Genomic DNA, 23,538 nt, shown 5'->3' on the forward strand with positions numbered 1-23,538 from the left:
AGGCTGTTACAATCGGGGGTGGGAAATTGGGAGGGCGCAAGGGCGGGAAGTGCTGTCGCTAAGGTCACTGCTTGGACCCCGCGCGCACAGCTCCGTGCGGTGCGGGACCGGGGGCGGCGCGCCGCGGGCGCTCCCGTGCAGGCCCGCGAGACTCCGCCTTCTGCCTTCGGCGGCGCGCGCTCGCCTAGCGGGCGGGTACTCGCGCGCGCAGCAGTTGTGTTGCCTGCGAGTTTCCCAAGTTCACACAGGCCCCGGGTTGGCATGGCAACCAGGCAACCTGTTCCAGAGCCGCCTGCCTTCTCCGCACATGCCGCTGCCATCGCCCGAGCCGCGGCCCGAGCCTATCCCATGATGCACCGCGCCAGCCCAGTCCCCAGTGGGCCGCCATGTTGTCGGAGTGAAAGGTAAGGGGGAGCGAGAGCGCCGGAGAGAGAAGATCGGGGGGCTGAAATCCATCTTCATCCTACCGCTCCGCCCGTGAGTATCCGCACCCCGCCGGTCCCAAACGCTGCTCCGGACCCCCTGCGAGCAGACTATCCCTTTGTATTGGTGTTTGAGAGCAGTTGGGGGGTTGAGAAAGGCTTTGGAAAAGCCGCCCGGGCCCTGGCTGAGGCTTCTCACTCGCTGTTCCTCGTACATGTTTTGGAGTCAGCAGCAAGGCCCCTATTGTTATCAAAGGAGGGAGGGGGTGGGGAGCGGGGTCGAAGCGAGGAAAATGCTGGAGGTTTAGGCCCGGACCCCGGGCACAGACGTGCCTCCGCATTTCTGCTGGGCCCCGTTGGAGCCCCCGAAGATTGATGTTGCCATTCTGGTTGCTTTTTTGATGGGTTTGCGAAGCCCCGAGTCTTCTGTGTGGCCATGGAGTGTAATTCTGTGCCACCCTGGATTTCTTCGACTTCTTGAGCTTCCGTGGCAGCGCCGAAGCAGGAGGAACAATAAATCGCTTTAGAAGCAGCCAAGGCCCATGTCTGCAGGCGAGACCCACCATGGGGGAACTTTGCGAGCCTTAAATGTAAAGAAGTGGCGATCAGGAAGTTTCAGATCGCTTTTTAGGCTCCTGGGTGCTTGTGGCCTTTTGTTTCCGTGAGAGCTTGTGTTTTTGGTGGGTTCTTCCTCTTTGAGCCTCCCTGTGTTGGTGCGTGTCTGTCTTAACTCAGAGAGGGGTTCACCTCTCGGTAGTAGGTAAACAGATACACAATACTAGATAGTTTTAGTCCTCACAGACGTTCTCGGTAAACACAGATCACTTGTTATATTTGTCAGTACCGCTCCCACGTCAAGGAATAAACTCCGGTAACTTTTTCCCCCCAACTATAGTCCCAGTCCTCCCCCACCCCCGCCACCCGCCTTCCAAAAAAATCCAGACACAACATTATCAGGGAAGGTTTTATCCTCCCCGTAACTTGAAGGGTTGTTACTCTTCATTGTTCAATTAAGAAAACACTGTTCTTAGTTGTGGATTTCAGTTCCTTCACTTACTACTCTGTCTGGGATTAAGAATAGCAGTTTATGAGGCTTTTTTGGGCTCTATTTTAAAGTCAGCTACTTCTGCAGCCATAGGTTTGTAGTTTTAGTTATTTGTTTGTTTTATGAAAACACATCAAAACTCACCAAGACAACCCTCCTCCGAGAGGTGGCTGCCAATGCAGTTTTAGTAAGCAAAGTAAACATTTTGACCCGTTGCTAATTTTAACTTTATAAGACACTCTTGGGGGGAATCTTTGGAAAATACTCACTGAATTACGAACTTTTTGAAGTAGCATTTTACCTTGGCCACATTTGAATTAATTGTCCAAGGCCGTGGCTTTTTGAAGTTGCGTTTGAAGTTTAGTTTGGGTCTGAGATAAACTGCTTTAAAAATAAATTAATGCTCACAGAAATTTTTTTTTTTCTTTCAGTGTGGTAAAAGTAAACACCTTTTAAACCACAAAGCATTTCGGTAAATAAAAGGCGAGCTGTGGAGATAGATTAAATCGTGTTCCTTTGTTTGAGATAAAACCTATTAGTGATAATTCAAAAAAACAAACAAAAAACCAAAACACAAACCCTCAACTTTGATGTAAACAGTTTGAAAATTGTGGAAGAGTAACTAGAATCAGCACTTATTTCTAGTTGCTTAAAATATTTTTTCCCCCCGGGTATAACCTTTTATTCTCTTTATTAAAAAATTTTTTTGGGGATCAGTTTTATGTTGTGAAAATACTTATTTTTATAAGGTGCCATTTGTTGAAAAAGGCACATTTCAAGTGCTACACATGTCTTTTTAGTGGGTTTGAGAGTTCTTTAAAAGGCATCGGCAATTTAAATGTTTTCTAATATTTAAGTAACTGATTTCTTAATTTTTATGCTGTAGTTGCCAAGATATTACAAAACTATCCAAGACACATGTTAATTGCTTAGGTATTTGCTCAGTTTCAAAATGTCCCTTATGCCAGGTTTTCTCTTCTTTGAGGAACTGCCTTGCCTCATTAGGTAAAGCAGGAAGTCTTAGGGCATACAGATAGCTTTACAAAAGCCAATTGTTTTGTTTGAACATTTTTTATAGGAATCTCCCTTTCCCACCCCATGCCTTGATAAAATGAAATTGTGTTCTGTGTGTTTCAGTAGTGAACATCTTTTTCATATGGAAACTCTTTTTTAGATAAGTATTATGGCAAATCTTTTATTTCAGAAAAGATTGCATGTGCTATTTCAGGGTTCCTTTTAGGGACTGGAGGTTCATTGCCTTAACTGGTGGTAACTGACATCTTGGGGTCTCATCATGGTGACTTTAAATTTACCAAAAACTTTTATATCTGTCATTTTGATTAAAAAAAACCTTGTGAGTCATAGAGGAAGGATTTCTTCCATTTTCTAGATGAGGAAACAGGCTCAGCGAGATTGTAGTTTAGTGGGAAAATGTGTTTTGGGATTCCTGGTTACCTCTATAACAAAGACTGTTAGATTGATCCTCCCTTGTAAAAGCAACTGAGATTGGCTACTATTAGTGATAAGAGGGCAGTGAGTTCTTTTGAAAATTGAACAGAAAGGCATTAGGCTGTTTGGTATTTTGTTAGGACCTATGGTAAACACAGCTATGACTTTCTGGTTTTGGTACTTAAGCATGAACACAATATTGTTCATGAAAGCAGAAACTGAAGTCTAGAAAGCTGGGCTACAGTACCCTAGTAAGGTTTTGATGGATTGGAATTGTTAACTGAAACTAGGCATTTCCAAATTAGGCTTTGAACAAATTACAGATTCCATTGTGTCATCTTACTCCTGGCTTCAAAGCATGAATTAGTTGTGAGAAGCAAATATCCTTTTCAGGATATTTATAGGATAAATCTTTTATTTTTTTCTATAAATTCTTTATACATATAATAAAGAAATAATCTAATAGATTTCTTATCAATCTTGTAAGTTTGTTTTTGATTTGTCACAGTAGGACTACAGAGAGAAGACATTTGTAGCAGTGGACTCTTGCTCTTGATGGCCTTGAAATTAGACTAATGGCTACGGACAGGGGTGTGTTCTAGTTGGTAGCTGATAATACTTTGTAGCATTTTTTTTTAAAGCATCCATGGGCTGATACCAGTTCTATGTTACATGTAGTATTTGATTTTAAGAAACTTAATTGTAGTGTTTCATAGTAGCATTTTGGAGATTTTTGATCCTTCCAGAGCAGAGAAGTAGATGGAAGTGAGAGAAATAGTACCTGTTTTGGTTTACTGGGGTGTGGTAGCAGGGGCTTGATGATAGAACGAATTAGGCTTGGCTGCAAACAGATTGAGGTTTGAATCCCTTCTTTGCAACTCACTAGCTGAGTGGCCTTGGGCACATCACATAACTTTTCTGTCATACCTAAGTGTTTTATCTATAAAACAGGAATGATTAGAAAATGTCTGCAATATATTTACCACACAATTATTATTGTGTTGAAGTATTTCTTTTTTTACAGTGAGACTTTTACATGAAAAATGGTTGAATTTGGTTTGCTTTGGTGCTCGGAGTCAGAGTACTAATGGAATAATACTATGATTACAAGCATATTTGTAAATTATGGGTAAAAATTTTGGGTTTATTTTTCTCTTGTACAGCCACTGAGAAGAAGTTTCAAGCTACGAATATTCTGTTGCTATTCTTGGTCAGGGGGCCTTATTGATTTTTCAAAGGAACATCCTATGAATATGTCGGACATTTTAAAGGGTTCTTTCAAGCTTTAGATAATCTGAGTCATTGCTAATTATATATGGGGTTTGGATTTTTGTTTAGTTTATTGGCATATGTCTGTTCCAGCTGTGAAGTGATATTTTATAAAGCTCTTGTTCATTTAAAAAGTACCTGAATGAGGAGGGTATAGCTCAGTGGTAGAGCACATACTTAGCATGCAAGAGGTCCTGGGTTCAATCCTCAGTACCTCCATTAAAAAAATAGTAAATAAATAAACCTAACCCTCCCCCCGCCAAAGTATCTGCAACAGTTGGGTTAAGGTATAAGTAAGTTGCTTAGAGGAGTCATTGATTGAAGTTGAATTCCATATTACCGTTGGTAACAACATAAATTTTCCTGAAGTTGCCATATTGAGTCTTGATCTCAGTATCTTGTCAGAGTGCCTGCCACCAACTCCATTTATATACACATACACACCCAGCAACTTAAAAATAGAGATTTCAGGTTAGAAAATTGTTTATATATTATAAAACATTTAGCTGTTTGGTAGAAACAGGTTGTAGGTGATATATTGGAAAAGGTACGGGGCTCACATTTTTATCTTGGTGTATATCAAGTTATGTTTTAAAAAATGCAGATCTTAAACACTTGTAACCTGTTTGTCCTTAGGTGTTGGTGGAATGAGTGTTGCATGTGTCTTGAAGAGAAAAGCAGTGCTGTGGCAGGACTCTTTCAGCCCCCACCTGAAACATCACCCTCAAGAACCAGCTAATCCCAACATGCCTGTTGTTTTGACATCTGGAACAGGGTCGCAAGCGCAGCCACAACCAGCTGCAAATCAGGCTCTTGCAGCTGGGACACACTCCAGCCCTGTCCCAGGATCCATAGGAGTTGCAGGCCGTTCCCAGGACGACGCTATGGTGGACTACTTCTTTCAGAGGCAGCATGGTGAGCAGCTTGGGGGAGGAGGAAGTGGTGGAGGCGGCTATAATAATAGCAAACATCGATGGCCTACTGGGGATAACATTCATGCAGAACATCAGGTAAAAAAAAGTTCACTATTTCAGCTTTGAAACTCTTTCATAATCACTGTGCATTTAGGATATCTGCTTTCAGTGAATGTCTTTAAAAGCTTAAATTGTTAATGATTTCATTTGGTATAAGCTAAACAGTCACTTGTTTTAAAAGATTATTGTTGTAATGTTGTCACTGAGTCATTCATTTCTCATTCTGTTGCTAAAGAGCAAATGACCAATTCATTTAAAAATATTCTTAAGATTGTTTTAATGTGCACATTGCATTTCTGGGTATTCCTTTTTTTTTTTTTTTTAACAAAGAATACTTTTTTCCCCCTGACATGTATTCTTTTAAGACTCACTTGTGCTGTTTATAGGCAAAATACGTATTTTAGAGCCTTTCCTGTTGGGTATGGGTGACTTTTGTTTTTAAAATATTATAGTTGAAAGTAGTAGGAAGTTGATTAAAAAAAACCAGCTGCTCAAGTGAAATTTATTTGAAATGAAACTGATATATCTAATGTTTTGTGTCAGAGAAGAGTGGTTGTGGCTTTTAGGTTTTAACCATCTTCATCCTCTTGTTCTAAGCACTTGTTTCGTCCAGCTAATTTTAATATGCTTACTTTTAACTAATCCAAAATCATAGCTGGAATCACAGCATATTTTACTGAAAAAGAGTTTAGCCTGATCTATTTTCCGACTTCCTAATAGTGAAGAAAGGATTAGAATGTTTTAATCAGGCTATTTTTTGGAATTGGGTATAGGTTGAATTTGCAGAGGTTTATTTTACATTGCCAGTATCTGAGTAATAGCTAGCAAAAAACTGATATGTTTTATGAAGCCTCCTGTGCTTTCGTTCTGCTTCAGAAACAGATCAGGCACAAGCATACTTGCAAATCTGAATTCTCAGTTGTGGTTCTCCTTGACTCTTCCAGAATAGGCAGCCGGTGTACCATACATAGCTCTTTACCCTAGTAGAAGTGAAGAGGTGGAGTTTATCTTAGTCCACTGAAATTTGTTGAGCACATTGATTGTAGGTCTTTGGTTTATTGGAACGCTCATCAGTGTCAGTGCTGCTTCATAAGTACCCACTATGTGCAGGTGAGGGATATAAGAAGTATGAGGTATAGAGGGCTTCTTGTACACTTAGGGTACGTGTAATGTTTATTAGTAGCTATTAATTAAGGCATTGTATGTATTTCCTATTTACTTGGAGTCTTGGAGGTAAAGATCAATATCCCAGTCCTTAGTATTGGCGTATAATAGAGCTTCTGAAGAAAGTTATTAAATGCTCGGGTCCCCCAATCCTGTTGACCTTAAAACAAAGTTGGGGAAGGACATTGTCACAAAAATAAGGATCTTGAATGCTAGGCTAAGATTTAATCCAGTAGGCAGCAGGGTTTTTTAGTCAACATGTATGGAGTGGCTTTTATCCAGTGGTGCTTTGGGAAGATTAAGTTGGCAGTAGGAGATTGGAGTGGGTAGGGGCTGAGACTAGTTGGATGACTACTCTAACAGCTCTGCTGTGAGCAATGGAAAAGAAGGGATGGGACTGAGAAATACGCAGAATTTGGTGATTAAATTAGAAATCTTAGGTCCCTGGGAAAATGAAGTAAGAGGAAAAGGAATAGAGGGGAATCTGGCTGGGGACAAATTTAATAGTATACATGTTGAGTCTGAGGTGTGGGCAGCTATATATGTAGAGTGAAAGGAGGTGTTTGGTTTGGATGGTGTCTGTGTAGGAGGCAGAGGTGGAAGGCCTGTAATTTTTGTCTTATTTGGCTAAACATTGTTAAAAAATCATGAATATTGGTTTTTAAGATACATATTATAATCTATATTGCAGATCTATAAAATCTTGCATTTTCCTAATGATAGGCTGATGGGTAAAAGCTGAAAGGAGAGTTAGAGTGCTTGGCCTGTCCTTTGCTAGGTGGGCAAATTAAACTCTGGGTCATCACTTGGCAGAGCTCTAAGATCTAAAATGTGGTTGTATTGTTCTGAGAAGGCTTACTCTGGGCTCTAATGCTGAGCCCAATCATAAGGAATCACATCTGACTTTCTTTCTTTCTTTCTTTTTTTTTTTTTTTTTTACACCAGTTTAATCCATGTCAGTTAGCAAACCAGAGATGATGTTAAATGGCAATGGCAAAATCTGTTCCATACCCAGGGGACCTAAACCAATGACCCAAATTGGAATCGGCACTCATTACACACAGTTCCGTTGGTTACATGATATAATGAACAGCATTGGGAATTCAGGGTAGTTGCTATGTTGCAGATGTGGGCTACCCACAGATTACCTCTCCTGCATTAATTAATTTATTGTAACTTACTGGTTTTGGTGTTGAACTTGGTTAACCTCCTTGACTGAACTATGCTCAGGCAGGCACTGTTGTGTTTTCCATGCCCCTTTCCCAGGAGGTGGATGAAATTTTTGTGTTGATTGAATGAGGGAAGACCACAAGTTCTGCAGATTTGCACTTAGATAAAGCAGTGAGTATTTGTGCTCAGCTGTCCTGACAGCAGATAGTAGCCACTTGGACAAGCAGCAGTGTGAGTGTAATATAATTGAAGGATGGAGGGGCATATCTCTATGTAGAGAATCACTGCGCTCATTAGCCACTGTTAATGATTGGAGGAGCAAGAGGTCGTCCCATTTGTCAGGTGGGAGTGCAGAAGAAGTTGAGAATCACTGATGACAGTAGAAACGTTTACTGAACATTTATGTTCTAGACTCTGGGCTATGTATTTCCTGTGTTTGATCCTCAAAACAGTCTCATGAGGGAGATGATATCCTTTTTTGAGAAATGAGAAACTGAAGCTTCGTTACTAGGTAGAATCTGGTTTTGAAATCCGGTCTTTTTGTTGTTGTTTGGTTTGTTTTTTGGAGGTGGTAGTTAGGTTTTTTTATTTTAACGGAGGTACTGGGGACTGAACCCTAGGACCTCATGCATGCTAGGCATGCACTCTACCAGTGAGCATATCCTCCCCGCTAAAATCAGGTCTTTGTGAATAGTTATAGCCTTAAGAGCTAAACCAAACCAAGTCAGAGTAACACATTCCAAGATCAGAGAATTACTGCCATAATTTTGCTTGAATTTTTAGGATGATAAATTTGATAACAAGGAGGTGAATACAGATAATATTGGCTTTTCTCCTGTAATTTATGCAAGAGTTTTTTTTTTTTCCCCACAAGAGCAGTCATGCTGAAGTCCATTTTTTTTTAAGTTTTGTTTTTTTATTACATGTGTATTCTAAATAGTGATTGTGGGAAACTTACCTCTGTTGGGACAGAATGACTCAATATGAAGTCATTCTACTACCAGCGCATTCTGCCATGCCACTGTGCTGTTACTCCTGTTTGGTGGGCCTATTTCTTTAGGCTACCCCTCTCGTTTTTTAAAGACCTTTTGGCATAATGGAACAGAATTTAAGGTCAAATTGGCAGAATGCTTTCACCAGTGAGCTGATGAAGTAAAAAAATATCATAGGCTGTGATGCCAGCCAGTAGTGTTGAAGGGAACTATTTATTGTGCCAAATGCTTTACATCCATTTCTCTGATTATTACTCCCATTTATGAGCAATCACTTTTTTACAATTAAAAATTTTTTTTTTACCTTTTAATTTAGGATTGTCCTGCCTGATGTAGAAATTCTTAGTGTCTGAGTTTTTTCCTCTTATTTATTTAGGGGGGTAGGTAATTAGGTTTATTTATTTACTTTTAGAGAAGGTGCTAGGGATTGAACCCAGGGTGTCATGCATGCTAAGCATGTGCTCTGTACCCTCCCCCTACTCTCTTTTAATAGTGAGCTTTTTATCTTTAAGCTGTGTCTAGATAAATATGTGACTTTTTTTTTAACATTGAAGTTTTATTTTGTATATATGAAACTTGATTGATAATTAGCATGAAGCCCTTAAAATAAAAGTTTAAAACTTTTATCCGCTTGAGAACATGTGCTGAGTTAATGTGCAGTACTTTAAAGATCTTTCAAACTGAAATATTTAAAATTAGGTGAAGTTTAGAAACTGTAAAAATAGTATTTTGAGGTGAGGAAGGGTGTTCAGATTTGTTTGTATGTTTATTTAAGAAAGTTGTAACATGCAAAGTCTTGATGTTCCTTCTGTATTTGTCCTTTTACCTACTAATAATAAACATAATAATAATAATTATATTAATACTATACATATTAATAAACATATTAAGTATCATAATAAATGTATTAAGTATCACTTTTTTAAATACATAAATTTATTGTGTTTGATTTAGTTAGAAACCTTAAAGCTCTCATTTTTGGGCCAAATTGAGGTCTTTGGAGTGGAGTGAGGGAAAGAAGTACCGTGAATTTTTTTTTTTGGTCTTTTTTGGCCTGTAAAATTTACTCATAGTAAACAAGATAATGGATATGGATCAAGATATTATAAAACACTAGAAAACACATCTCCTTATCTAAGGGAATAATACTATTTAAAAGTGTTGCATACAAAAATTTGTGTATTTATTTTAACAGTAATTTTTATAACTTGAGATCTTTTTTTCCCTAAATAGTATTAAAAGTTTTATCATGCAAAGCCCAGGATCAAGTCTTTGCCTTGTGATTGTTTTATTCTCATTGTGAAATCTGTTTTTTCTGTATACTGCTCTGAGATAAACTGGGTGATGAAATAGGGAAAAAATTTTAAGGTTGATCAGTTGAACTGTGGCCTCTGTAATGAATTTTAAGGGGCAGAGATAAGTAGAAGCTCTGCTTTGGGGGAAAGGAAATTTAGAGGACAACTCCAGAGTTTTCTCACTTGTGCTAGTAATCTTTTGGCACTAGGATATATCAGTATCCACCATAGATTGACAGCTGGTAGGAGATAATTCTAGATAGCCAAGCAGAATTCAGTGGATGAATCTTGTGAGAGATAATTCTAGATAGCTAGGCACAGTTAAGTGGATAAATCTTCTCTTTGACTCTATTTGTACCCCCTTTTCTTTTTCACTTAGTGTTGCCATCTTCTAGTGGTATCTTGACACCCACCCCTGACATGTCTATCCTTGTTAATCTCCAGTAGCTGTGAATTCATCCTTACACTTAATAAATACTATGTTAAACTAGGCGGGAGCCGAAGAATTCCCCATACTGGGAATATCCTTATTCCCAGGGGATTCTTTTCTGTTGTTCCTGTTCTTTGATTCTGTTAGACCATGTGTCTCTTGTCTTTTCTGGGTAGATTGCTTAGATGCTTTAGCATTTGGGCCAGTGGTATTTAGTTAACATCATGTATTAAAGCTGAATAATCAATGCTTTCATATTGTGTTTTCTCTTACACCTGTACTCTTAGAGACTTTTTCCAGTATATTTGGAGTTCACAGAGAATTAAAGCATGTACTTGCTCAAAAGGATCATCAGCAGGCTTTCTTTGACTGTCATTTTAAGAACTATTTTCCAATTTTAAGAATTAGGTTTCAACGTAAAAAACAAGTATTTAATCAGATCCCCTTCTGTCTTGAGCTGTGTGGTACTTGATTGATTGTATCGTTCTTGATTGTATGTGCCTCCTAGATGGCAGCTTGCAGTGATTTTTTTATGATACATCTTTATTTTGTTTCAAAAGGTTTTTGTTGTGGAGTAAGGAAAAATACAGGATGGGTGGTAATGAGATGTAGCAATTGGAAAATGGGAATGTCAGGAAGATGAAGAGGGTAAATTTAGAATTTAGAAATACTTGTCAGTTACAGAATTTGCTCTGGGTGTTCCTGTGGCCAAAGAAAAGAGAGAAATGGGTTGAATCATGAGAGTCTTAGAGAAAAACAATACTTAGGAAGAGCTGTGTTTCAGATTTCAGTTGTGGATGTGGTTGAAGTGCTTTGTAAACTGTAAAGTGAGATGATAAGATACTGTTTCTCATCGCACCTCTGTACTTGCAGTTGAGTCGCATCTTTGTGCATGTGTCCATTTTCTTTCATGCAACAGCGTTTACTTAATACTTTCTGCAGGCTGAGCCTGAGTACAGAGTTATGCTTCTGGGTATTGTGGAAAGAATACTGAAAAAAAAAAAAGTTCTTGCCTTTGCTTAGAGTATGTCTGTTCACTTTTGGGAAGTGGCTTAATGCTCATAATGGAACATAGGACTGACGATTAACACGATGCCAGGAGAGTAGCAAGTGCTGAGGATAGGGTAAGAGTTTTTATTGTTGTTGAGGGATTTTTGACCCCTACCCTAATTTTTACATTTAGTTTCTGTATCTTCTAGATGCTACAGTTAGGAGCCACAGTGGGAGTGTGGCTTTAGCTCAGTAGAATGTTTGGCATTTTGCTCCCTGCTGTGACTATTGTGAGAAGTAGGGGTCGGTGATTGGCAGTAGGTCAGGTGAGTTTAGTATTTGGGAATTTGAAGAACTTGGGCTGAAGGTGTATATGGCATTGATGATTAAAACCTGCAATTGAAGAGTTATTGAACCTTCTAAGAGGCATGTACTTCGTGTTTTTTTCATGTAATATTTTTTTGAGAACTTCATTTTAAAGTGTTTTATTAATGGTTTCAGAAGATTTAACAGACGTGGATTTGTCTATTGCCTTTAGTAAGTGCTCTTTTATGGTTAAAGTACCTTTCTTAGTGTTTTTATGAATCTCATTAGGAAAACTTTTAGGTTTGTGGAAATTGGGGGCTCTAAAGATTTTTTATAACTGCTTTATTGATACATAGTTCATTCATTTAAAATGTACAATTCAGTGGTTTTTAGTATATTCACAGAATTATTCAGCCATCACCACAATCAAATTTATAGCATTTTCATTATCCCTTAAAACCTGTACCAGTCACTCTCCAGCCTCAGGCAGCCATCAGTCTACTTTCTGTGTCTATCGATTTCTCTCTTCTGGACATTCATATAAATGGAATCATACAATATTTGGTCCTTTGTAACTGGCTTCTTTCACTTAGCATAATGTTTTAAAGTTTTATCCATCCTGTAGCATGAATCAGTACCTTGTTTCTTTTTATTGCTGAGTAGTAGTCCATTATGTACATATATATTACATTTTATTTATTCATTTATCAGTTGATGGACCTATAGGTTGTTTCTACTTTTGGCTGTTATGAACGGTACTGCTGTGAACGTTCGCATACAAGTGTTTGGACATACGCTTTCATTCCTTTGGGTGCTTAAAGGTTTTTAAAGGTGTATAAGTCTAATATACAGACACAAAAATAATGGAAATTTCTTCACTGATGCCAGTGCTTTTTAGAAATAGAGTTTGGCGTATAGTTTATCTACAACTTTACACCATGCGTTTGGAATTTTTCCAAGTGACAAGTTTTCCTGGGGCTAATGGCAACTTTCTTCTCTATGAAGGAAATGTTTTCAGGTTAACAGCTAAATTTGTTTACAACCCTGGGAAGAGGAATGCTTAAATTATAAAGAGCAGGTATTTCAGGGAGCTCTGCTCTTTAGATGTCATGAATATACGGTTAATTGATTTGCTAATGACAAATAATTTTTCTCTATTAAAGAAAGTTCCCCCAAGGACTTTAACAAGGGAATGGTTCATTAACCTAATTCTGGTTATTGTATGTATTTAAAAGCACCATACTTGCTGTTAATTAAAAAATGTTTTTTAATTTGCTAAGGGTTTATTGATTCAAGTTCTTTTTATCCCCTGTTGGCCAAATTAGGGAGATACTTCTTACATAGTATAGTACAATACAAAACAGTAAAATTAAGATATTGTTCTTTCTCCAGAGAAACTTTTACAGTTTCATGAAGGGAGGAAGGAATTATAAAGAAAGTTGTTTCAAAATGAGAATTTCAGTGAGTGTTTATATTGAACTGAGTGCTGAGTTGGTGCTATGTTGTGTTTGAGTGACAAAAACAAATCAGGTAAGAATAATTTTATAATGTAGTTCCTTCGCTTATCAATTTATTATCTAGAAAATGGGGTTTAAACTCTGTGTAGCCATTAAGAGTGATGTACATGGGAAAAAGACTGGGAGGAAATACGGAATTTTATTTGTTTGAGTGGGGAGCTTATAGGTAAAAATTTGGTTTCTTGTATATTTTTTATGTTTACAGATTTCAAATCTTGAAATTTTTATATGTTAAAGAAAAAAGTGACAAACTTTATACCTTCTTTTAAGAATTTGGATTACCATATTCAATGAAAGTGAATTGGCTGATAAATTTCCAGTGGAATTTTGGTGTTGGAAAAGATCTTAGAAATCATTTAACTTTTTTTCCCCCAATGCAGTGGTTTCCTTTACATTATCTCCTTTTAAGTTTAAAAAAATGTTAGTGTGTTGAACCAAGGTTGTTAGGTTAGGTTGAGGGTGTATCCAGTAAGATCTAGAGGTACTTTTATGAGTGTTTTTCTGTATCTACAAGTTTTATTGACATGTACTTCATAAGCTGTGTACCAGAACCGTTGTAGTCTTTTTATGTATGATTTGAACCCCCAGTATCTCTGTTGGTTTTTATCCCTTCCGTTTTATGGAGGAGGAAATGCAGGGTCAGAACATTGAGATACTGTGTTTTAAGGATGCATGAATTAGGGTGGCCAGCTCATGCTCTTTCCACCAGACCAGCCTGTTTGGAGACCCTACTATTCTTCCTCATAGTGTAGTCAGCTTTCCCCAAAATAGACACACAGGCCTCTTTTAAGGCCTGTGTTTTCACATTTTCACATGTTTTAAGCCCTACTTGTTGCTTGTTTATTTATAATTTAGGAACACTAGTAAAAGTTGAGTTTGCATGTGTAATTACAGGAACTCAGTATTTGATGCATAATAGGTACTCAAACAGATGCCCTTCAGAACTGAGCTCATTGGTTTCATTCCATATGTCCTATTTCTTTGTATGCCATTACAGGCAATACAGGAATCTTAGATTCCTGCCTCTTGCCTCAAACAGTTCGAAGGTTCTGTCCATATTGCCTTTATTTGATAGGCTCGTGTTTCTTACCTGGACACTACAGTAGTCTTAGAACTGGTTTTCAGCACCCCTCTCCCTCTTTTCTTCCTTCCAGCTATTTTCTATACTGCCAAATTGTTACTTCTGAAGACAAATCTGCCTCTGTCTCATCCTTGCCTAAATTTCGTTTTTTGCTGTTCACCTGCTTTTAGGATAACTTCCAAAATCATCAGCATAGCATAGTGTACACTGTTTGTGTTTTGGTCTAGTTTTTACCTCTCCTGTCTTTAACTGGCTCTCCACTTCAGCTATATTGAAATATTTGTAACTTTCTAAACACATGTTAATTTTATAGTTTGTGCAGTTCCTCAACATAGTTGTGCTGTTTTTGTTTATGTAGTTCTCTCTGCTTGGAATCCACTTCCTTCCTCATCCACCTAGCCATTTTCCTCATTTTCAACCAAAGTATCCTTATTTCTGGTAAACCTTCCCCTTTACTCACCTCTTGTAGGTTGGGTGTCCTCTTTTGGTGCCACCATCATTTGGTACCCATCTTATTGAAGCATTCAGCTCCCTATATTGCAGTTGAATATTTACTTTTTCCTTCACCATTGGGTGCTGGTGATCTGTTTCAAAACAGATCTTGGGCTTAAGTCCAGACCTACTAAATCAGAATTTCCAGTGATGAGATGGAGTTCATGTATTTTTTTTTTAAATCATTTTTTTTCTACTTCTGGTTTTATTGAGATACAATTGACATACAGCACTGTATACTTTATTGTGGGGGGAGGTGATTAGGTTTTATTAATTTTTTTAATGGAGGTACTGGGGATTGAACCTAGGACTTCATGCTTGCTAAGCACATGCTCTACCACTGAGCTCTACCTTCTCTCCATGTATTTTTTAAAAAGCACTCCTTTGTAATCCTCCTGTGCACTTTGGTTAAGAACCACTGGATGGTTCTTGAAGAATCTTACAGTCTTACATCTCCAGCCCCTGGCAAATATATGTATCTTATAAATAGTGAATAAACACATTATGTCATCATGACATATTGACGAAATTTATTGAATAGAGTGTTTTTATTTTGGAGAAAATTGAGATGTCATTTTGAATTGATAAGGTGTACGGTTTAACAGAATATGGGGTCTTGAATACATGAGAAACTTTTGGACCTGAAGATAAGGAGCCAGGAAGCATTTGTTGGAGGGTTGCATTGAAGAACTTTTAAAGTAATTCTTCTCAGCTCTGGTTTTATGGTTTTTTTAGGGGTGGGAGGAGTGTTTCTTGAAACCATTTCATATAGGCAAACAGAAGGGTCTGTAAGAACAAGGCTTACTTTCCTTAATTTGTAAAATACTGAAACTATGTTTTTGTTCCTAGTCACATCACACATTGGGAAATAGTGCCATATTGTTTCAACCTAATACATTTTCAAAGTTCGTTCTTGTTCTCAGTAGAGAATATTATCTACTAGGATAGTTCAAGCAGGATAGTATCCTTAAAGAAGATAAAATGAAGGTTGTAATTTACCCCTGTATTGTCACTGGTTAACTGCTCTTAAGACTAGTGACTCATTTTTCCTGTTTGAAGCTTTTAAAGAGATGCTGTTTGGGTTTAAGGTTTCTGTTGGGACATATTGTAAAGTACAGTGTGAATCTTAAATTGCAATTTTTTTGTTCCATGTTATGGGTATGGATTTTGCTCTAAGGGGGCATTTTAAAAACAGCTTGATTGAGATATAACTCACATACCATACAATTCATCTATTTAAAATGTACTAATCAGTGGTTTTTAATATATTCATAGAGTTGTGCAACCATCACCATAATCAACGTGAATGTTTTCATCACCTCAAAAAGAAACCCTGTATCTATTACCAGTCACTATCCGTTTTCTTCATCCCCCTCACCCTAGCCCTAGGCAACCGCTAATTTGCTTTCTGTCTAAAATGGAAACATTTCTTGGTAGTGCATGATCTAAAAATTTTCAATAATCTTTTTCAGAGTTAACTACTTATAGCAGTTTGGTTCATTTCCTTCCAGACTTTTTCTGAGCATATATAAACAAACACAGATATGAATGCACTGTAATTTTAAGCCAAATAGGATCATTCTCTCTCATTCTCTCTCTCTCTCAGTGTATTGCAGGGGAAGTTCAATCCCCAGTAGCTCCATTAAAAAAAGTAAAATAAAAAAGGTATTCCGTACGTGCATTTGGGCACACACACTCTGCATGGTAGTCTTTTCTCCCTTAATACACTGCAGTCATCCTTTCAGGTCAGTAAATACCTCTGTATCCTTTTTAAGGGCCTCGTGCATGGAAGTACAATAATTTGACTGATTTATCCCAGATTGATTGACTTTTAGGATGTTTTCAGCTTTTGACATTCTAAACAATGCTGTAGTAAACTATTACAGTTACATTTTCCTATTCTGAAGTCACCTTAAAATATAGTCAAAGAAATGAAATTGATAAATCAAAGGAACTGATTTAAAATTTTGATACATATTTCCACATTGTTCTCCAGATGGATAGTACCAATTTAAACTTCCATCAACCCTCTGAATGTTCTTTGTCCACTTTTTTCTGTATTATTTTCCTAGATTTATAAAACTGCTTTTATATGTCTTTTAACTTTGTTTTATGCCTTTTGCAATTCAGAGTTTTAAAACGTATGTAATCAAAAGTGTTAGTCTTTAGCTTTTGATTTCTTTAACTTTAGGCTCTTAGGTCATCACTCACCCAGTCTCCTGTGTTTCTTGTATATTTTTACAATTCTGTTTTTATGTTTTCATCCTTAATTCATCTGGAGTTTGTTTCTGTATATTGTATAGACAGGAAGTTGTGCTGTAATTTTACTTTTCTCAAATTGATAACTAGTAATCCTAGCACCATTTATTGATTTTAAAAAACTCTCCTTTATAAGAAATTGCCCCCTTATACATGATCTGTTTTGACTCGTTTTATTAATATGTTTATCCTTATCATTATCAAAATACTAGGGCTAGAATTTTTCATTTTTTACAAAAATAATCTTTATTGATGTATGATCAACATAATAAAATGCACACATTTTAAATGTATAATTTGTTAGGTTTTGAAATACCAAAGTATTCACCCATGAAACCATCACCGCAATCAAGATAATGACAGTTCCGATCTTCTGCAAAAGTTTCGTTAGCTGTTTTTAATTCCTCCCAGCAGCATCCACTGATCTGCTTTCTGCCTGGGTCTAGACTTTTATTATATTTTAGTGGCATGTGGAATGACATTAAAACAATTTTTTGTTACTTCCAGAATCACAGGCATACCCCATCCTTAAGGTTTTGACTTGCAGTTCCGATTGCTTGAGTGAGCCTCTCTCAGATTCTGTAAAAAGTTGCTTCCTCAGAACTCCTTCTAGTCCTTTGCTTCAATATTAACTTCTCAGTGAGGCCTTGCATGAATATTATTTAATTTACAACTCTGTCTTCCTTCCCTGCTTTATTTTCTCAATAGCTTTTATCACCATTTTGTAATTTGCTGTCCGTGCTTTGTAAGATGTTTACAGTGAGGATTTATTATTTTTATAGTTAAAAATTTCCTAAAAGCCATTATTTTTAATGGAGGAAAAAAACCTTGTGGTTTGATTTGAAAAAAAAAAATTCAGTTTCAAACATTATTGTATTATACCCATAATCTCCAAGTTTCAAACCTATAAATTGGTTATACCTAAAGTCCCTCCACCCTAAGAGGGAAAATTTCCATGCTTAATGACCTCACAGTAATACAGACTGTGGGGTAAGAAACTAAATATAGTAGCTGTTATCAACAAGGAGCAAATGAAGGTTTACTGTTTGCGTAACACTAGGTGAAATTCTGTAAAGAATTAAACCACACAAAATACATACCAGTGCATATATTAAAAGATTATTAAGCTCTGCCTCTTCCCTTATATTCTGTCTCTTGGCTAAGAATCACTGATATTTTGATTAGTACATCTTTTTTTGTTTGTTTGTTTTAATTCAGAGGAGATAGAATTCTATTTAAATATTTTATCCCACAGATCTAGTTTTGGATTTATGTACTATGTTCTCTTTTAGGATCATAAAGTCCAGAATGAGCTATTTGATGTGCTTGGTAGCTGCCCTCTTTAATTATGTTGCTGTTATTTATCTGGATAGACTTAACTCATTAAGAATTCCTATTCCTGTACATACTACAAACAATAGAATGTCAAACCTAAGGAGGAGTGAGTGTCAAGGCTGCTGAATGGAGGAAGACATTTTCTAGGCCCCCTGGCTGAAGCCCTGTTAGATAAGGGAGCTCCTATTTCCTGTGCCAATTGTTTGTATTGTAACAGTAATAATGAACTGTTCCGATTTGAGAAATTGTCTTTGAGAAATGTCAGATTAGTGACATAGATTGCCTTTATTATTGCACCAGAGTTTATTCCCTTTACATCTATAAATACATCAGCCAGCTTTGCAGATACATTAAAACAAAACAAGGGTCATTTTTATTGGTGATGAATGTAATTTTGTTTCTCAATATTATAAGTGAACTAAGGACTCTTTCTTTGGCCTGATTCCATTCTGTGTATCTTCATAAGCAGTGATTTAAAAATGAATTAAAATATTTTTTTCCTTCCCATTAAAAATAATGAGTTGTAGGTATTTTTGAATTCTAAAATCAGTAAATGCTCATTGTAAACATTTTGGAAAGTATGGACAATTACATTAATTATTAAAATAAAAACATCCAAGAAACAAACCAAAACCAACCAACCACCAACTGTAATTCAGTCTTCAGAATCTGTTAGTTTACCTTTTGTGATATATCTATATATCTAATATAGCTATCTAGAGTTTTTATTCAGACCTTAAAAAGTGTAAAAGAAAAATTAAAAGATGTAAATCTTCTCTGGTCCTAATAACAAGGATAATTGTATCTTGAGCTTTGTTTGTTTGTTTGTTTGTTTGTTTGTTTTGAATTTAATTTGATTGGCCATATGAATTTTTACTAATTCTGTGTTTGGTTAACCGTTTGACAGGTTAGAACTAAGTATGTGGCTCATTTCTAATAAGTATATAGGACTTAACTGCATATGTTTTATAAAATAGGCTCTTCTCATTTTCCCTTTGCCTTAATCTTCTCACTAGGTGAAGTTGCTTGATTTTATAAGTCACTCTAGATCTTTTGTGAAACAATTGAGATAAAAACATTTCTGATTATAGTTTTCTGTCTTTTATTTGGTCTAGCATTATCAAAATATTTTCTTATGATAGAATATTTCCATAGATAATTTTAAGCTTATATAATACTCCGTTCTATTTAGTGGCCTCATTCTTTTCTGCATTTCCTAATATTGATCCTTTAGATTTCTAAATTTTTACTAATGTAAGTAGTATTGCAATGAATATTTCTGCTTATCAGTACACTTGCAGTTTGAATTATTTTCTTTGCCTACATTCTTAGAATGGGAATAATACTTAGTTCTTTACAATGCTATTCTACCTCTTGGGTAGTGATTCTTTCCCCATTTTTAAAATATAATTTTGCATACTGTAAAAGTCACCACTATTTTAGTATACACTTCTGTAGATTTTGACAAATGCATATATTCTTGTAACTACTGCAGTCGAGATATAAAAGTTTTGGCATTTCCCCAAATTCCCTGGGGCCCCTTCACAGTCAGCTCTTACTTCCATGCTCTTCCATTTCAAGTCACTGGTAACCACTCATCTATTTTCTGTCCCTCTAGTTTTGCCTTTTCGAAAATGTCGTGTGTGTGTGTGTGTTTGTGTGTGTGTGTGTTTGTGTATACTGTAAATGTATGTAGCTTTTAAATCTTGTTTCTTTCACTTAGCGTAAAAATGCTTTTGAGAATCTATGTTGTATGTAACAATAGATTGGTCCTTTTAATTGTCAAATAGTATTCCATTAAATAGTCTTATGACAGTTTATCCATTTTTGTGTGCTATAATTTTAATTCTCTTGGTTGGCAGGAGTGCTTGGTACAGTCATTGCTTGAAAGATGGCATATGGGTGGCATATTTGATTATTTTATACATTATGTTCCTGCAGCCTTTATACACAAAAGACAGCTGTATCAGGACATAAAATTTTTGGATTATAGGCAGTGGATCTTATTTTATTGTCTTTGGCAGGGAGCGTTTTAGAGAACTGAGGGTATTATCCCTCACCCCACCCTCGTTCAGATACTTAAAAAATTCTCCAATTTATGGACAGTTTGGTCAGGGTAGGACTTCTGTGTACTATGTGGGTGAGACCTTTTGATCTGTATAGTTTTGTAGCTTGAGAAAATTTCCTTTGGTTATATTATTGGATTATTTTAGTTTTTTTTGCTTGGAAACCATCATTTAAAGTTGTTATCTTCATTATTTCTTCATAGCAGTTGTCTTTTTTAAAATTAAAATTTTGATTTAGTGATTTATTGCTTCATGGGCAGTTGTAAGAAATGATACAGAAAGATCCTTTGAATACTTTGCTCTATTGCCCCCACTGGTAATATTTTACAGTATAACATTTGCAGGTAGCATTGTGTAGTGTAACATCTCAGCTAGGATATTAATGTTGATAAAATTCACCCAGTCCTATTCATATTTCTCCAGTTTTATTTGTACTAATTTGTGTGGCTCTGTATGTGTGTGTGTGTATATGAAGTTCAGTATAATTTTACCACCTGTGTAGGTTCATATATTTACCACTGCAGTCAAAATACCTAGTTCCAAAATGACAAAAGACCCTTGAATAGCCCTTTTTACATACCTACCTTCCCTTTGCAGAGGTGAGAAGGCCTCCCCCCAAACACTAGTCTGTCTTATCCTCCATTTTTATAATTACATCATTTCAAAAATGTCGTATAAATGCAGTCATACTATATATGTAGCCTTTGGAGACTCGCCTTTTTTTGCTCTTCATACTTTCCTGGACTCTTATCCAAGTTGTTGCCTGTGGTAGGCCATTCCTTTTTATTGCTGTGTAGTGGGCATGGTGTGGATGCACCAGTTTGTTTAATCTATTGAAGGACATTGGGACTGATTCTGATTTTTACTTACTATAATTGAAGCTGCTGTGAGCATTCATGTACAAGTTTTTGTGTGAACTTCATGGGATACCCAGTTGCTGGGTATTTGCTGGTAGTTGCATGATTAGTTTTTTAAAAAACTGCTAAGTTGTTTTCTAGACCAGTAATATTTAAGTGATCCCGTTTTTCTGTACCCTTACTATTATTTGATGGTGTTACTGTTTTTTATTTTAGCTATTCTGATAGATACATAATGACATTTCATTGTAGTTTTAATCTATTTCCATGATGGCTGATGGTGTTCACTGTCTCTGCATGTAAACAGATATCTTTGTTTTTTAATGTGGTTTTATCCTTGTCTTAGTTTTATATGTTCTTAATTATTAATAATAGCACTAAATTCTGTTTGATAGGTTTCCCTGTGTTCCTTTTATCCAATAACAGTTTTGGAAGCTCCATTTATAAATTTGATTAAGAGATCTTTTGCTTAGTTTATGGGTCAGTATTAATTTAGCACATATTCACTTTGTAACCATTTTAGGAATGGCTTATTTTTAAACCAGATTTGGGAAACTATGGCCTCCATGCCAAATCTGACTTGCTGCCTGTTTATGTATGGCTCTTGAGCTAAGAATGGTTTTTATATTTTTAAATACGTAGTTGAAAATAAAAACAAAGAATATATGACAAAGACCCTCTGTAGCCCACAAAGTCTGTATTATTTATTATTTGGCTTGTTAGAGAAACTTTACCATCTGTTTTTAAATAACAGCTCTATTAAGATAGTAATTCATATACCATAAAATTCACCCTTAAGTTTACAATTTGGTGGTTTTTAGTACATTTACAGTGCTATGCAGCCATCGTGCTTTGTAACACTAGAACATTTTAGTAATCCCCAAAGAAGCCCTGTACTCATTAGTAGTCATTGCCTATTTCCCCCTTTCCTAAGTCCCTGGCAAACAAATCTATTCCTGTCTCTCTAGATATGTTTATTATGGATGTTTCATGTAAGTGAAATCATATAATATGTGGCCTTTTGTGTCTGACGTCTTTCACTTAGCATAATGCTTTTAAGACTCATGCATGTTGTAACGTGTCAGGGCTTCATTCCTTTTTATGGCCAAATATTCTTTTGTATATTATACTGTAATTTGTTTATATATACATCAGTTGATGGATGTTTGAGTTTCTGTTTTTTTCAGTTATCTTCTATTTTAATGTGTCCTTTTCCTCCAGATTGAGTTCTCAGTTTTGTTTGCACTGTTTGGTTTATACAGCCTTGTGGATTTTAATTTTGCTTTAAATTTTTGTTTCTACACCTTTGTTTATTCTCTCCTTCAATAGGTAAATCATTTTCAGAAGTCTTTTCTTTTACATCTTCAGGATGAGATTTCCTTTCCTTGGTTAAGTAGTTTTCTCCCTGTAGTCTTATGATGACTTACCTCATTTGGATCATCCTTGGATTAACAGAGAAGAATCCTAGAGTTTTGGCCACAGATGGCTGTGTGGGTTGTTATATTTTCAGATATAGAGCTGAGTGGTGGGGTAACCTGCACATCTCCACTTTTGGGTTTCTAGCAGGCTTTTATCTAGCGCAGCTTTGTTGCCTAAACAGTTGAAGTACCCTGGACACATTTTGATCCCTAATAGAGGACACTGGTTCAGAGTCAGACTCTAGAGTCAGCCTGTCTGTGTAACTTTGACAGTTAATTAACCTTCCTCTGCCTCAGTTTCTTCCTCTGTTAAAAAAGTGGGGAATGGAGGATAATTAGGAATTACTTCAGTTTGAGAATTAATTAATGCACATGGCTACCTAGGACACGGTCAGTAAGTACTGGGCTGTGATGATAGTTATTATGTATGGCCTAGGGGACACATCCTCTTTCTGTTCTTTTTCGCAGTACTATCCCTGTGGAAATGGCTTCTGGATATACGGTTACTAACCTTTTTATTTACTGTGGATATCCTACCCCTCTCATTTCTTATTGTTAAAAATAAATGCACAATGAACACCTTTGCTTATAAAGCTTATTCTTTATTTTGGTTATTAGAATGTCTCTAGAAGAGGATTTATTGATTTGAAAGGTATTAATAGATTGAAGACTTCATAACTTTTCAAATTTATTTTCAGAAGTTTCTTTTTGATTTTTTCATTGGTATTATAGAAAATGTAGAAACTGCTGAAATTTTAAGTTAAGATTTGAGTATATTACCTTTTAGTCTTGTGTATATCTCGGTATGGAAGTATATACCTATCTTTTTATATACACAGACTTGTAGCCTACTTTAGAATCCTTACAAATGTTACTTTCCTTTAAGAACTTAAAAATATTTTGAGTAGCTGCATAAAGTTTCATAAACAAATAGATGCTGTATTTAATAATTCCTGCTATACTGAATTTTTATAAACTACTTTTCATATCACAGTGTCAGGTTGAAG

General features: G+C 36.3%; 1 protein-coding gene across 22 annotated transcripts in view; it reads left to right on the forward strand.

The window, feature by feature from the left end:
• Nucleotides 1-222: 222 nt before the first annotated feature.
• Nucleotides 223-23,538, forward strand: part of PUM1 (pumilio RNA binding family member 1) — a 117,464-nt gene continuing 94,148 nt past the window's right edge. For 5 of the 22 annotated variants that reach the window (XM_045514665.2, XM_010952202.3, XM_010952199.3 and 2 more), the window contains exons 1-2: nucleotides 226-477; nucleotides 4,822-5,195. In XM_045514665.2, coding sequence (XP_045370621.2) covers nucleotides 4,833-5,195 — 363 coding nt within the window. In that variant the 5' untranslated portion in view covers nucleotides 226-477; nucleotides 4,822-4,832. Of the gene's footprint in view, nucleotides 478-4,821; nucleotides 5,196-23,538 lie in introns of those variants that run through there. The other 17 variants (XM_045514667.2, XM_045514668.2, XM_045514669.2 and 14 more) reach the window with 10 other exon arrangements.

Source organism: Camelus bactrianus, chromosome 13 (assembly GCF_048773025.1).
Source record: "Camelus bactrianus isolate YW-2024 breed Bactrian camel chromosome 13, ASM4877302v1, whole genome shotgun sequence".
Taxonomy (NCBI): Eukaryota; Metazoa; Chordata; class Mammalia; order Artiodactyla; family Camelidae; genus Camelus; species Camelus bactrianus.